Source organism: Falco biarmicus, chromosome 4 (assembly GCF_023638135.1).
Source record: "Falco biarmicus isolate bFalBia1 chromosome 4, bFalBia1.pri, whole genome shotgun sequence".
NCBI classification, from domain to species: domain Eukaryota; kingdom Metazoa; phylum Chordata; class Aves; order Falconiformes; family Falconidae; genus Falco; species Falco biarmicus.
Genome location: NC_079291.1, coordinates 43,610,816 through 43,627,606, shown reverse-complemented (window position 1 = coordinate 43,627,606; position 16,791 = coordinate 43,610,816). Strand labels below are relative to the sequence as shown.

Sequence of the window (16,791 nt, the reverse complement as noted above, 5' to 3'; positions counted from 1 at the left end):
ACACAGACATCTGCTTCGCAAACCAAAAAAAATTACCAAGGTGGTCTCAATGACACTCCAAATGTGGCTTATTTCTTCTGTCTACCCTGTAAAAACAGATCTACGAACGACATCATCACTAATAACATCTATTGCAGCTGTTAAAACAAAAGAAAAAAAGGAAAGGCAAAGGAAATACAGCACATACAGAGCACAATTTAGGAACGCAGGACTGTGTAGTTGTTTCTGGGGAATCTGAGACAACTGCGTAACAAAATTGCTTTCATAAGCTGATCAAAAAACCTCTTAAATTAAAGTGACAGAAACTCATTGGGGGAAAGTCAAGGGACATCAGAGGTTAAAGAGACCAATTTTTGCCTTTGTGGTCCTTATCCACACAGCCACAGTAGCCATATGGCACAGCAACTTGTCAGCTTCTCAGCTGCACCTTTAAGCTGTTCCATTTATATGTAATATGATTTATGAAGCAGATCACGGAATTAATATAAGGAACAAAATCTCTTCACTAAAGGAGATGATACTTCTTCTGCCCCTGAACTAACCGAACAGCCACCACTGTGGGAGGTGGCAGACCCACTCTTCACCCCACAGACTTAGAACAACAGTGAGCTAAGTGATCACAGAAGGCAAATCTTATTTTGGATGGATTAAAAAAAAAAAAAAAAGTTTATATTTCTTCATTTCCCCCACCAGCTGTCAGCTGTGCCTTGCGGAAATGAGTAACAATTTGGATATTGGGTGCTACAGAGATCTTAGTAGTTTGTGAAATAGTTTTCATCTACCTTTTATACTGACTATACAGCATTGGAAAGTTCACTTTGTACTTGGTATCTTCTGGCTCAGTTTCACCACTCTGCATTTTGAAAAGGGACTGACTGTGTATTAGGTTGGACTTCTCTTTAGTAAAGCAACTCTAGTGTCAGGCAAAAGTAACACAGAGGCTAGCTATGTCTGTTTGATATTCAGATGCCTTTGAGTAGGAAAAGACCTGTACTTACACCTACCACTTTTTCACAGTGATATGAATGAGCAAGAAAGTAAGAGCTTTGCCATCAGTGACCCAGGAGCACAAGGAACAGAGATGTTGGCAATTCAACTGCTGTACACTTCCTGGAATCTGGACTTAAATGCTAATTTTAACAGTTTGAAAATGTAACATCTTTTTGCTTTTTGTAAAGGAAGTGAGGACTGTTTTTCTGTTTCCAGTAATCACCAGTGCATTTTCAGCACCCAACATAAATTCAGAGAATCTGGTGTATTGTTTTGACCACAGATAAAGTAAAATTATACAATTTGGAAGTATATTAAAGTATCTGATAATTTGCTATAATGTGTATTTCTAGATTTCTGAGATTGAGGAAATGAAAGGGATAGAGTGAAAGAGATTGCTACTAAATTTGGGAAGAAAATCCCCATCTTGCATAATGACCCTTTGTATCCCACCTATTTAAAAACCTCATGGAAGTGCTTTATAAATCTAACTTCTTTCCAGTAGGCAAACCTGGTCATCTGTTCAAGGTAAACCAACTAATTGTCTTTGGAATACAAGTATTCCAGAAAAATGTTTCATCAAAAAATATAATCCAGAGTGATAAATCATTTAGAACAATAAAATCACTTGCATGAACAAACACAGCTTCTGCCAGTAATTGTGCTTGCTTGCCCTAGGCATAAGTTTGTTACATCTGGGAAGTGATAATACTCATGGTTACAGTTCCCAGTATCACATTTCCCTTTCCCAGTTCACACTTGCCCATAGCTATGCTTATACAGTAGCAGTTACATAAAATGCAATTCCAAACATTTATAATCCACCTCTTGCAAGCAATAAATTGCATCAAATTAGCCCCTGATGTGCTTTGTACTAGCAAAGAAATTTGCAGATTTGTCATGAAGTGTCATGTCAGCAGTCAGTATGGCCATTTTTTTCTGACAGTGTTACCTGCAAGTGCTTGTTTATATGAACTTACAGTGGCTGAGAGACCCTGAGGCAAAAGGACAAATTCAGTGACATTCATTTCCCCTGTTTCTGGATGCTGGAGTACATATCCGTCTGATTTGACATCATGAGATGTCCCAGAAGCAACATCTGCAATGGCTGAGACCACTGGTTTCTATTGGTGATGTCTATCACACCCTACTCGTCATGGCATGTTGGGGAACCCTGAACCCTGCCTCTGCCTTGACTAACCTGTTTCACTTGTCTAGCTGTCTATGTTTCTACTTACAAACTATCCTTCACAATAAGCCCTCTCCACATGCCAGCCATCAGCCCTTGAGAGCAGAGTGTTTCTTTCCTCACCACATTTTGTTTTCATTTTTTTACACCTTCTCTGTGGGAAGGCTTCTTGTTCTTCTCAATGGAATCCTGTCCACATCTACTTACTTAGTGCTATGTCTAATTACTACAAAGAAAACTCAGTATGCAACTTAACTTGAAAGGTAACAGCAACAAATCATTTACTTCCCCATCCACATTTCATAATTATTGTGAGTAACTTTCTTTGTACTGCCATTTCCACATCCTTGAAACAGTCATCTCCACTTCAACAAATTTCTTTAAAATTTGCAGCAAGTAGATGTTCAAGCCTTCAAATTCTACTGATAGTCAACACAAGGTACTATTAACTCAGTAGGTTTGCCTCTGCACTCCTGGTGCCAGATTCAACCAGCAGGTAGATTCTACCAACCTGATTATTCTGAAAGTGGTTTTTGACTGACAATTGTTTTCAGCAAACAAAAATTCATATTCTGTTTTGGATAGCCACCTTTGAGAAATGATGGAGGTATAACAGCACAGGAGGAAAAAGAACATCTGCTTAATGTCAAAGTACTACCTGCTCACTCAGCAAAGATTGTCATTAGTGTCAGCAGCGGATGCAGCCACTACTCTGTCCTCTCAGCTGTGTCAAATGACAGGAACCAAAACCAGAAGGCTGAGGCATCAGCGGGAGGTGGCACATGGAGCAAAAGGATTAGCAGGAAATGTACACATGCACTAGAAAAGATGCCATGAAGTTTTGCTACCACAAAACAACAAAACAAAACAAAAGAACATTAGTTATCATAATCCTTTCTGTTGACTTGAAATAGATTTGAAAACAATTCCACAATTTACATTGGATTCCAGTTTGAGCATAAACTTATGGTAATGTCTTTTTTTCCAAACCAAAATGCAACTAGTGCAACTAGCTAGAATGGAAATATAAATCATTACTTAGCTCAGGTCTGATCTTAGAGAGTCAGCAAAAATAAGCAAAGTAAGACCTGGACCTTAACCATGGGGGGGAAAAAAGCAAGTATGATATACATGTCTCTGTTACATAAAATCCAGTGCACTTGTATTAGTTTAGTAGGTTGGACCATGCTCCCTCCATGCTTGTATTTAAGGAGAAAGAATAACAATGTATTTGAATGTAGCATGCAAAGATTACAAGAAACTGGAAAAGATACAAAGCCTGAAATAAAGCAGGGCTGCCTGTGGGCTCTGTTAGCAACCTGGATGACAGGCATTTGAAAATATGTATCTTGGTCATTTTTACATTAATCTATGAAAAATTTGCCCCTGCACAGCAAGACATATTATTTATACTGCTTTTTGCTGCGAATGCCGTTATCTGCTCTTCTTTATTCCAAAACTCACTAAAACCCCCACATGCTGTATCGCATTCAAAACCCCAAACACTTGGGTTTTGCGTATAAACCATTGTATTATTTGTGCTCTTGATTTAAATTTTAAATAACTGTGGTTTATTTTAGATTCTTATACTAAAGCAAAATTAACACAAGATTTACAGTTGAAAAGTCTCCAGCAGCATATAATACCATGAATTAATGTGGTGTTTCACCGACCAGGAACCATCACATATTTCTGGGTACTCCACATACCAATGATTATAAACCTAATTATCATTAAGGTTTCTTACCGAAATTTCTGTCACTTACATTTCATAAAAATGAAAATATAAAAAGCTCATATAACATCATAAATGCTTATGACAGCCTTTCATTTAGAGCCCTTCAAAAACGGCAAGAAATTACCATGTCTAGCAAACTTCTGTTAGGAATGCCATCTTGTGGTTAAAAGCTGTATACAACGACGATTCTAGGTAATTTTAACTAAATTTTTACTTGCAGAATAACGTTTTTGCAGAAATGAGCTATTCATGTATGACCTTTGGAACTGTGCAGTATTCTTTTATTAACCATTCTGTATAGAAATGACTGTCAATATGGCTTTCCTGTCCTCATCTGTATACAATGCTAATTAATTATGCAGGGACCAGTAGTTTCATTATGAGATGAGATGCATTTATTAGCATTTTAAATAGAACCAGACTGCCACATGTACTTAGTAAAATAGTCCACTAAATGCCTACTCTATTTAGGTATAATTTAGTGAATTAGTCTGAAATGTATAGGAAATACATTTTTTCTCCAGATACCTTTCTAGAGCAGAACCCTATAAGCACACTTTACCTTCTCTAAGCTTTACAGAGCGTCTTTGGTTGGTATATAAAAGGTCGAGTCTAACTATAAAAAGGAAACATTGGATTTTTCTATTTGTCTTATATAGATGTTATTACGAGCTGAAAATTAATTGAAAATGGCCACTGGATCGCAACTTGCTCATGAAAGCAGACAGAAATGCCAGGTAAACAAGAATGGAAAAAAGGGGTCCAAAAGCATCTAATAAACCTTAAAAGATCTCTAACTTTTAAAAGCTTGGGAAAATAAACAATAATTAGCTACATTGAATAAAGCTCACATTTGCATAGGCACTTTCCTCCTGTGTATGTTCATCTCATTTTCATAATGAAAGTATATACTATCGCCCAAACCATCACAACACATATTGTAGAATGAAATTTAAAACTGATGAGCCATATCCTAATAGCCATGAGTGAAGTCACGGTGTGCATTAGTAGTCCATTCGCAATTCTCTAGAGACAGAAAAAACCAAGGCTAACCATATCCAGTAGCCTACTTAGTGCACAACTTGTTCTGTGTACTGGTAACAGTACAGCAGACTGAAATGAGTTCACAAGCTCTAGCACTCAAACTTCTCTGTGAAACACTGCTCATACTTGCCTTAGTATGCGATTATTCCTGGGGCAGCCAAATTGCACTGCCTTGATTATTTAGTTTGACCTCTTGTGTAACATGAATCTGACTTGCCCGAATTAGTCCTCTTTCTATCAAATCACATCTCTTCAGGAAACCATCTAACAGGTCCAGACTAGAGAAACCTTTACCATTCTGTTACGTGCCTTTATTGCTTCTTGTAACATGTCCAGCTTCTGCTTAAAATCGCTGGATCACTCTTTCTCTGCTAGATGGAACAACATTATTTTATTATCAAATTTTTGCTCCAAACATGATTCTTCTAGGCTAATTCTCATTAAACAAAATATATTCTGCTTATTGAGACTCTCATGCCACTGCTTCTTTTTAATCCTTTTATTACCCTCATTAGTCTTTTCTGTCCAGTTTTCCAGCGCTACTGGAAATTGTGAGTACTGGAGCTGGACATAGCATACTTACAAAAGATTACACCTAAGTCAAATATAGACAGCAATATTGCTTCCCTTGCTTCCCGTTTCTAAACCTGAGGATCTCACTGGTCCTTTTGGCCATGTTCTCGGGCATACTGAATATCCATACTCAGATGAGCATGTACATCTTCCCAGCATTTCCTACAGCAAATTGTTCTACTTGGTAAAGTAGAGGTCCTCAGACCTCTGCTCCTCGAAACACAGGTCTACTTTAGGCTACAGTAAAATGAAGATTGCTTATAGCTCCCAACTAAGTCATTAATCTTAAACAGAATAAGTGGGTCCTTAAGCTTTGTAGCATCCATAGATTTGAGCAGTCATTATTTTATTCCCTTCTCTGTTCTTAACAAACCCATGGTTAAGAGCCAAATCCTGTGTGAGCTCACGTAACAAATCTGTCCAGTCACAGCTGTCCCTCCAGGATTTACATTCTGAGATCTTTCAGGTTTTGACTCAATTAGTGTCATGATGAATTTTAAAGCTAGGGGTGATACACTGCATGTTTCTATAGCAATAACATATTTAAAATAAAATATTTGAAAATCTAAGGGTATTCCAAATACTAGTAATGAAATACCTAAATAAAATGCTAGAGCAATAATTCCTGTGCTATGTAACTGATTTTGTGGAGGTTTTATTTAAAAATGCGTCCCCATCATCTTGCACAGGAAAAACACTGTGACTTCTCTGCTTGGTTAAATTTTCTAAGAAATTGTACTTAAGCAAGTAAATCAGGTGTTTTCTTAATTCTGCTGAACAATTTTCCTGTTAAACATTTTATTTCCTCTGCTGTCAACAAAGTAGCCAGAGACCATCTTAAACAGTTACCAAGGAATAGTCTTCTCAGGTAAAAGGCACAAACAGTTTACAACTACCTCCATGCCGAGAGCCCTTCAAAAGTTTTACTTAAGTTGGAGAGCAAGACCAAGGTTGTGTCTTTTAGAATGTTTCATTCTGAAAAACTTTTGAAGCAACAGCTTCCCAGTTCTGATAAGCATGCTAAGCATATTTATGATACTGTGAAAAAACACAGTAACATTTAAATCCTCCTCAAGCTGCTAATATATATTCATAATTAACTGCTTGTTCACGTTAATTCACTGAAATTACTTACTCCTTTCTTATTGCTGCTTCAACCATTCAAGTAATTTTTAAGCCTGTGATCCTAAAGTCATATTCCAAGTGAACCAAAGCTGCTCCACAACTGTTAACAATCAGCTCATTCCTCCACTGAACTAAGCATGAACAAGAAAGATTAAACTGTCAGATTTCCGTATTAATTCCTCACAATACACAGACTTCCCCTGCAGCACCAAACAAGTCTGTGGTGCAATATAAACAGAATGTTTAGCCATTTGCTATTTTTGATGTGGGTTTACTTTTTTGTAAGGTACTTTCCTCCCAGGATAATGCAAATTATCTCACTAATATGTCAGTCTCAACAAAGGGAATTACTAGATTGTTTACTATGCACCTAACTTCCAAGTAAACACAGGACTCAACAAGTCTTTCAAGATTTAAGAATATAAAATTCTGAAACCACTTCTTTTAGTAGATTTTCTTAATATCACACTGATACTATGAACATACTTGCAAATAAAGTGCTATAGAGTGGATCCTGCAGTATTTATTTAAAGAAAATACAGTGGATACAAGTGACTAATACATACTTCAGGCACGCCAAACATGATATACTTGATAACAATGTGTGTTCTTGATGTGCTTGAAGAACAGAGTTGACCTCTTGAAAAAGAAGAACCTTCCCTTTAGAGTTGTTACTGCTAAAATATTCCATCACCTCAAAAACATAAATTGCAATTCTTTCTAAATTGTAAGATACTAAGAAAACAAAATTATCTTCTGAAGTTATCCTTATCTGCTCTATTCAGCCTTTAACTCAAACCACTGTCACCTTGAGAAGCAGGACTCTGACTAAAGGCAAGTAATGAGCAGCTGTAAGCAAAACAAAGTATTTTTCATACAAACAGTCTTATAATAAAAAGTGTAAACATAGGCATTACATTTGTCCTTACATTTGTTATTTTTGTCCTTAAGGTTTTTCATGTAATATCAGTGTTCAGCAAAGATTTACCTATACAGAAGAATAAAAGCTTAACTAAAGCTATGCTATTACTCCAGGTCAACAAAGCTAGTAGAAATGTGTATATATGCATGTTCACACTCTCTGCAGACCTGGCTTATGTTGATTTAGATTGCAACATCCTATCTTTAGACAAATAGGGGCAAACTGCATATACACCAAGCCTAAAACGCTTAAACAATCCTGCTAACCATCACCATGCTGATTTGCTTTTGTGTATCACTAGCCTATCACTTTTACCTTAAGAAGTTAATATAAAACATTGCATGACAACAGCATGCCTGATGTCTGCAAAAGACAAAAAAAATGGCACTTGTGTCCACTCTTATTCAGTAATGTCTTTTGAACCTTTCATAACACTGACAGTAGTGAAAAAAAGTACAGTAACAGTAGCAGAATATTGAACCACAGTATTTTGCTGACTGACATTCAGAAAAGCTGGGCTGAGAAAGCAGGATTGCTTCCCTCACTATCCTACGCTCCTGCAGCCAGCTATACTGAGTATGCTGGAAACTTGGAAACTTTTTCTCTTGCATTCTTCCAGGCCCTGCAGGACAAGGCAAACCAGAAGACTGTACATTACAGCTACCACAACATAGCATTAGCACCAGACCACAGATACTGTGTACATCCAGGATCGCAACACTACTGCAGCGTTTTAAGGTGCCCGTTACCAGAATCCACAAGCAAATGTGGTGCACAAAAATAGTTCAATGAAGTTATAAGAAGTCCAAAAATTAACTTATGATTTTTAAAAACTAGTAAATACTGTATTGTAAAAGCCTTTAGACATTCTAAGAAATGTACTAATACCCTATGTGCTCTTTAACCCCTGCCTTTATACACCTTAAGTCCACATTTAAAGCCTGTAATTGCTCATTTCCTTATTCATCAGCTGTTACAATGGCTCATGTGCTATGCAAATAGCAACTAGAAATTTTACTAATACTTTCCCCTTCAAGCCAAGCTTGAGTTACTGCCATGAACTTTGAAATATTGATTGTTTGAGTCATGCCAAAATAAATCCTCGGTTTAGTTCTGTTTTATCTAATAATGAGCTAACTCAAGGCAGAATGTTGGCTTCTAGACTAATCTTGTTTAGAATCTCAGCTTTTCTCTTTTAGGTACCTTCTATGAAAACAAGCTCTTCTTTGTGGACATTTCTGGAAAGTATCATAGCAGTGCACAACAAATGGCCCTATGAGATGTAATGGCATTGAGCCCCATGGAACCAGGTACTGCAGGATTTCCACAGAGATCTTATGCTGAAATCACCTCCTGTTCCGGTAACTCAGGCAGTCTGGTTTGTTTGGGGGTTTTGTTTCGGTTTGGTTACTTTAAGGATATAGAATTTTGGTTTTGTACTGAGCACACCCAGAGAAAGCATTATTTTTTTTCCACGTGGAACTACTGTTAAGAATCAGTCTGAAACATACAGAAATACATGGTGGATGTGCACTTATCACCCACACAAGCAATGCTGCTTTTTTGGCAGTATGCTATATTGTCCTTACAGAACTCTGATTATTTTTTTAATTCCGTATTTATGGTCTTTCTCATGCTGTGTCTGGAAAATGATTAAAATTCCTCTTGCCCTATGAGGAGAACCTGAATGAGACTCCGGGCCTTATCACCCTGCAGAACAAAATGGCACCTCATCACAATTTTCCAGTACTTAAATGGTGGCTTCTAGAGGATGGAGGTGCTCTCTTCACAAGTAGCCACACAGAGATGACAAGAGAAAACAGCTATCAGTTGCACCAGGAGAAGTTTCATCTTGATATAAAGAAATTTTTCACAACAAGAACACTCCATCACTGGAACAACCTCCCCAGGGATGTGATAAGAGTCCCCATCGCTGGAAGTTTTTAAGATGTGACTGGGCAGGGTGCTAGCTCATCTCATCTAGGCTCCCTTTCCCATGAAAGATTGGGCCAGATTGATGTTTTCAGGTCCCTTCCAACCTGGGCTGTTCTGTGATTCTGTGAAAATAAAAAATTATTTTCCAAAGTTACTGCAGAAATAGTGAACAAGGACCTAGCACAGAAAAGAACTAGAAAGGTCCTAAAAAGGCATCCAAGAATGGCGGAATCTAGAAAGTTACTGTGTCACACCTTTACTACCACCTACATTAAATTTTATTGTATAATGTATTCACTGTGGCAAATGCACATCATGCTTGGGTCTTTTTATCTTACACTGGAAGAAATGACAAGTCTTTAAAACAGTTTGCTAGATGACATCTTCTTAACCCTAATGTGGCAAAAAGTACAAGCAGACACACAAAGGAAGCTGGCAGATATGGCAACAGTTCAAAGCCCCAAATGAGTCCTGGTATCTAGATGTCGCTTCTCAAAGAGGCAAAAAATGTTATCAATTACCATCTCTCTTGCCAACACCTTCCCTATTTGAATCTTGGTGGGAAACACAACCTCCCATAGTTGTATGTCCTCACACCTGATGACTCTTAGCTCTTTACCTCTAACTGCATGCCATTCAAAACTTGCCAATACATCATTTTACCATTTCTCTTAGCATGAAATGTAGTTATATTTTACGTCCTTGCCAAATACCATCTACAGTTAGCAGAATATGTTTGTCCATAACCACATGATCTCCTAGGACAAACTGCTCTATTGTTTTTTTAATGCTAAAACCCAATAAGGAGCCTGTCATTAGCAAAACCAGATTGCTAACGTAGATTTATTTTAGGTTACACAATTAATACCTCTGATGCTATCACATTTTCCACACACTAGAATTCATCCTTCGCTTTCCTTGATGGGATGCCAAGTACTTTGGGAAGCTTCTTTCTTACACTAAGTCAAGCGAAGTATGAATAGAATAGAATGTCAAGAAGATTTAAGAAAAATATGAAAACAGAAGTTATTAGAACAAGAAAGCTGTATGACCTCAAAGATAAAACTTACATTCTAAAAACTTAGAATACAAGAAATAAATGTAAATAAATGGTGAAGTCTGGTTCTTATTTAAGGAGACTGCTGCTACTACTAGCAAATTCTTCTATAGCATTAAAAAAGGATTCTAAAGTTGAAAGTTCCAATAGAAAAGATACAGGAAAGAGACTACAACACACCGGAGGAAGAGTCACATCTGAAAAAATATTAAAAATATTAAACAAAGGATTCTATTTTATACAGGAAAATATCTGGGAGAAAAAGCGTAAAAACCAAAATTACCAGATTTTTTTACATAAATGCTGGCCTCACAATACATATACGATATGTATAACATAGACGATAACATACTACCAGATTGGATGGTTCAAGGATTAACAATACAAGTATACTTCAATCTTTGTAGTGAAATCAACCCTCATTAGTAATATACGAACATCATTACAGTACCTTATCATGTTCCAGTGTCCTAAGTGAAGTGAGTTCAAGTTTAACTAATCACCCACTGACCAAATGATCACATCATTCTTGCAACAAAACCAGAGCTGTTAGTTTCAGAAAGGTCGGTCATACTTCATTATCTTCCTCCTTCCATGGAGAACGCTTCAGGCTTGTGAAGGAGACAGCACTGCCAAAGAAAGCCAGCAGTACTAGTGTCTCTGCTACATATGACCCGCAAAAAAGTATTCCAGTTTTTTATAAATTCTCAATTCACAACCTTTCACCACTACTAGAAATCTCACATGTGTTACTTACAAATACTGTCGAAAACTTGACAACAGAGTATAAAACTGCAGACGTTATGCTGTGGACTGGACACAGGCCAGATGAATCATGGCTTTATTAAAACATGCAGCTTGTTAAGAACGTATCACAATTGACACAGTGGACATCTGATCAGTTGCTCAGAAAACTTTCATAAATCGATTCTGAATTAAGGTTTCTATACAGGACATTAGCATACTCATATCAGCAGCACAGACCTGGTGTTCCTCACTTCCCTTCTTTTTCAAGGTCTCTAACAGGCCCCAGTGGACTGGAGGCAGAGGGCTGTAAGAACTCAGCAAGTAAAGCTGACTTAAGGGATTCTGGTTTATTTCTGCAATCCTCAAGGCCCTCAAGATAGCAGGTGCAAACTTAGAATAATGAGCCGTAGATGAAATAATAATTGGACAAGTTCTATCTTGTAATCGATCTGCAACTACTTTAGCAACAGCTGTGTGTGTATCCAAAATATATCCTGTAGTACTGTATACAGAGTGAATGGCAGCCAGACAGTCCTCCTCAGAGCACCACCCAGCCACCAAGTCTCGCTGAAGCTTTTCAAGTAGATCTTTCCGTAGCTGGAAGTGGCCCTTATTTTCCAGCTGGTTATATAATTGTGTCACCAGTTGTCCATCCTCATTAGCAATCAGGTGCAAGTATCGCTCGAGATTGGAGGACTTCAAAATATCTACTGCTGGTGAAAATGTGGGAATTAATTTTCTTCCCCTCAAATCATAAACACCTGTTCTTACGAAGTCAGTCAAAACATTGTTTTCATTGGAAGCACAAATACATTTTCTAATAGGAATTCCCATCATTTTAGCATACAAAGCCGCTAGTATGTTGCCAAAGTTTCCTGTAGGAATGCAAACATCTACAGGGCTTCCAAAAGGAATAATACCCTGATGAACAAGATCAAGGTATGCAGAAGCATGATAAACTATCTGAGGAAGCAGTCGTGCCCAGTTTATGGAGTTTGCTGCAGCTAAAGCTGTTCCATATTCTACCGTAAGAAAGCCAGTATAATCAGAATTAGTAAAGATTTGCTTTATAGCTGTCTGGCAAAAATCAAAATCAGATTTGACACCTATTGACCAAGCATTTTCTTTCTGACAGCCAATCATCTGTGATTTTTGAATTGGGCTTACTCCATCCTCAGGAAAAAAATTAATCACAGCAATTCTCTGTTTGTCAGTGTCATGGAGGCGACTAAAGCCATCTAGGACAGCACTCCCTGTGTCACCCGAAGTAGCTACCAGAACCAAGTAATTGCAGCTTCTGGGAATGCAGTATGCAAATATATGTGGCACCATCTGTAATGCAAAATCTTTAAATGATGCTGTTGGGCCATGAAATAACTCAAGGAGAAACTGATTGCCTGCCAGATGTCTAACTGGAGCAATTTTAGAACAAGTAAAGTTTTCTCCATAAGCAGTTCCAATAATTTCTGCCAGCTTAGAAGCAGGAACATCAGCAGGATGTATGCATCTTTCTAGTATCACCTGGGCTCTTTCAATGTAAGTTGCTTCTATTAGGCCTTGCCATTCTCCAGCAGTGAATCTGGGAAGTCCTCTCTCAGGAACAAAGAGTCCTCCGTCAGGGGCTAAGCCCTGAATAACAACATCACTGAAATAATTATGAGAGTCTTTTTCCATACTTCTTCCAGACCTACTAGATCTAGTTGAAATGAAAGTTTCCAGTTCCGAGTTTTGGTATCTCTTCACGGCATCAAGTACTTTTTCTGCTACAATCTCTGCTGCAATATCCCCTCCACAAAGAACACGGATGTCATACCACTTTTTGTAGAACTGCTTCCTAAACTGAAGTATGTCCTTGAGAGAAATACCAGGAGACTGGCCCACAATGCGATCCACTTTCATCGATTTCAGCCTGCTCATAATGACTGCTGTGGGCACATCCAGATACACAACTATCCCATTTTTTTTCATATGCTGCATGCCAGCAGCATGCATTGGATTGGACCCAGTAAGGGAAATGACACTTCCAGATGCTGAAAATGTCAACAGGACTTTTCCTTCCTCCTCTAAAAATTGCTCATTACCAACATCCTGCAGTTTTTCCGACACACTCATATTCCAGGTTGTTTCAAGGACATCGTCATCTATGTCTATGACAGGGCAGTCTAGCTTCTGACCTACTATTCTCCCAGTCGTTGTTTTCCCAGCACCCGGAAGTCCCATCAGGATAATATTTTTGTTTCCAACAAGAGAATGGCTTGAGAACCATGACTTCCATATCTGTGCAAATGCAACAGGTCTTGAAAGCATCAGTTTTAAACACATGCCAGAAAGACTGTTTTGGGTTAAAAGCCTTAAAGGCTGACATTGAACAACGTGAAACATCTTCTGCTGTGTTGTTTTGTTTGGGTTTTTTACCCAAGCCAACTTGGCAATCCACCCAACTGCTTCAAAGAGAAAAAAACAGTAATTAGTCCTTCAGCAAACATCTAGGAAAAAAACCTAAAAATTATGAAATTCAGAACAAGAATTCAAACATAAATCCAGTTATGACTTCATGAGAGCCAAGGAGGTATTTTTCAGAGTAAGACTCATTTTCCTCTCCTGCATAGTTCCAGCTCACTTCCACTGACAAATCTAACTTCAAACAGTCTACATCCCCAATGAGGACACCCAAGCCTAACACTACACATGCAAAACCAATTAGTTTTTCCTCTAGTAGACTTATTTTAAGTACACATTAACAAATAAGGAAGATTAACCTTCTTGTAATCAAAACCTTAAAAATATGCATGTCCCACCTCCCAAGATACCTTTGATTTCTTATACTTTCCTTCTGAATAAAACCCACTTAAATACACAGAAAACTCACAGACTTGTGCAAGAGCAAGGCAGGCTGGAAGAGCTGCATCCAGTTCTCTTCTGAAGGGGCGGCAAACCAAGCACACGATTTGTGAAGAACTCCTACAATGGAATTGTATTGAGTGTAGATTGTGTAAAGTGAGACAGAGAGAAAATACATCATGAAGACACTATAACCTCAAAAAAAATCCCTAGGAAAGTTGGATCTCCAGCAAAGATTAAGCAAGCAGCTCTCAACAAAGTGGGAAGGACTTTCAAAATCTCCGTAAAACTGGAGGGGGGGCCCAGGGACTAAACATAAATTTACACAGAAAATCCCTATAGATTCATTTCTCATTTTAGGTAGGCAAAGCAGAAGCACTTTGTTACTATTAATTTTTCATTCTTAATGACTAAAGATGCTTGAAGAAAAGCAATACTGAACTTCCGTTTATGAAATTAATAAAATTTTAGATTTAAAAATCCAACCCACTGCTTGCTCATCAACTCTAAAAAAATAATATATACAAAATAAAAACATGCTTTTGAAATATATATATATAAAATCACCATTTTTAAAAATTATTTTGGTTGCTACAGTATGCAATACAGAGAGATGGTTGACTAAGCTGCAAGTTCTTCTTTCTCCTGACACTGCAACACATAACCAAAATGGTTCTAATAACTACATTTTAAAGATTCAATCTAGCTGCTAGCACCCCAGCATTTGCTTTGCAATGTTTATTAAAATACTTTTACCAGTGAAAAAAATTTTAATGAGAAAGTGTTTCCCACATTAACCAAGACAGACTAAACAGAACAATTAAAGGAATTCACTATAAACTAAGTTTCCAAATCCTTCAATTGTTCAGTGTCTTTTCTCCAGTCCAATGGCCTTTTATCACTGTGAAGAGCAGAAGGTGGCCTGGAATTGCAGTAGAAGGCAACCAGTGGGAACTGCAACATCTTCCAAAGACCCGCTCATGATTAATCCATGTTTACAGTTGTTACAACCATCCTTTAAAGACCCTGCTGTTCTCCATCAGAGTGCATTATATCAAATGACTACAGAGATATAGGTCACAAACTTAAAAAAAAGCCAGAGAAGCTCGAGTTTTGTCAGAGCAAACCACAAAACTGAAGACTCTCTACTTCCAGATGCTCCTTGCTCTAGACTATAAAATCATAGAACCATTTAGGTTGGAAAAGACCTCTGAGATCATCAAGTCCAACTGTTAACCCAGGACTGCCAAGTCAATCACCAAACCATGTCCCCATGTCCCTAAGCACCACATTATGTGTTTTTTACATACCTGCAGGGATGGTGATTCTACCACCTCCCTGGGCAGCCTGGTCCAATGCTTCACCACCCTTTCAGTGATTTTTTTTTTTTCCTAATATCCAGTCTAAACCTCCCCTGGCACAACTTGAAGCAGTTTCCTCTTGTCCTGTCACTAGACATCTTGGAAAAGACACTGACCTCCACCTGCCTACAACCTCCTTTTAGGTAGCTGTAGAGAGCAGTAAGATTCCCCCTCCCAGTCTCCTCTTGTTAAGACTAAACAACCCCAGTGCTCTGTGTTCCTCAATCTTTTACACTCTTACTTTCTTTACCAAACTATGAGCATACATTACAAAGTCAAAGCACTTCTAATAATTTAAATCTTTGCATTTGCTCACTTCTGTGTGGAGAGATGAGCTTGCAGACAGTTAAGTGTCATGAGTTTGCACCCAGTGCTGTCATGCATGTGCTGTAATTATAAGGCACAGATCTGAGGAAAGATGGGCATATCATACCGTACATTTTTTTCTCAATCCTGTAAAGTATAAGGGAATCATCCTGTGTAGATGCAATACAAGTTTTTCCTAATTGTTTTTTTTGTAAATAACTATCTGTGAATAGTAGCTGTAATGTTCAGTATCATTATAAAGCTGTACTGCAATAGTAACGTACTCCAGCTCTGTTTGCATTTATTCATCACTACAGGGCCAGAAAGAGATCTTAGTGTTAAAATTCCAGATGTAAGAAAGTTATATTCAAGTTTACAAAAAAACTAGAGACAACATTTTAGCTATTTTATTTCTTGAATGTAAGAATAACTTCAAGTTATTTGTGAGCAAAGGGAGTACAAACCATGCCCAGTATAGCGGTCTGCCTGCCATGTCTAGATGCATTACAGATTCACTTTGAGGTGCAGTCACGTGGTATGTATACAGCTGCTGTATGTAACATCTGGATTGCTTTATGAATCTAGGCCATAGGTATTGTTTGAAATCAACTTAGTCAATCAGGTGAAAAAATTTGCAGGGAATTCCTTTATTCAGCTATTCAGTTCAACCCACTTCAGTGTAATCCAATTTTGTACCCACATAAAGTACATGTACACAGAAGCTTGCAGCCATTGAATGCAACCTGTTTCTTTGAAATAATTCTTTGTTCAATTAGCAAAACCTTACGGTAAGAACAGCTCGAATTAAGACTTTATGGCTAGTACAGTTTAGCAGTCTAGTTAGAATGCCAAACCATTCAACTTTAGATATAAATCCCATGCCAAAAAGGTGGAGGGGGTTTTGAAGCAGAGCTTACACCCATGCCTCCAAAGAAATATTGACAATACACCTTGACCCCTCAC

General features: G+C 37.8%; 1 protein-coding gene across 2 annotated transcripts; it reads right to left on the bottom strand.

Moving 5' to 3' along the window:
• Positions 1–7,162: 7,162 nt before the first annotated feature.
• On the bottom strand, positions 7,163–14,281 carry THNSL1 (threonine synthase like 1). Of its 2 annotated transcripts, none has more exons than XM_056334438.1 (2): positions 14,190–14,281; positions 7,163–13,761 (listed from the first exon to the last, which is right to left on the bottom strand). In XM_056334438.1, the coding sequence occupies exon 2, from the start codon at positions 13,700–13,702 to the stop codon at positions 11,480–11,482; it is 2,223 nt and encodes a 740-aa protein (XP_056190413.1). In that variant the 5' UTR covers positions 13,703–13,761; positions 14,190–14,281; the 3' UTR covers positions 7,163–11,479. The 2 variants fall into 2 exon arrangements, with proteins under 2 accessions (XP_056190413.1, XP_056190412.1); XM_056334437.1 differs by having other exon boundaries at positions 7,163–13,764; positions 14,190–14,280.
• Positions 14,282–16,791: the final 2,510 nt, after the last annotated feature.

Bases quoted from the DNA above. Each gene is read 5' to 3' on its own strand.
- THNSL1 (XM_056334438.1), bottom strand. From the start codon at position 13,702: ATGTTTCACGTTGTTCAATGTCAGCCTTTAAGGCTTTTAACCCAAAAC.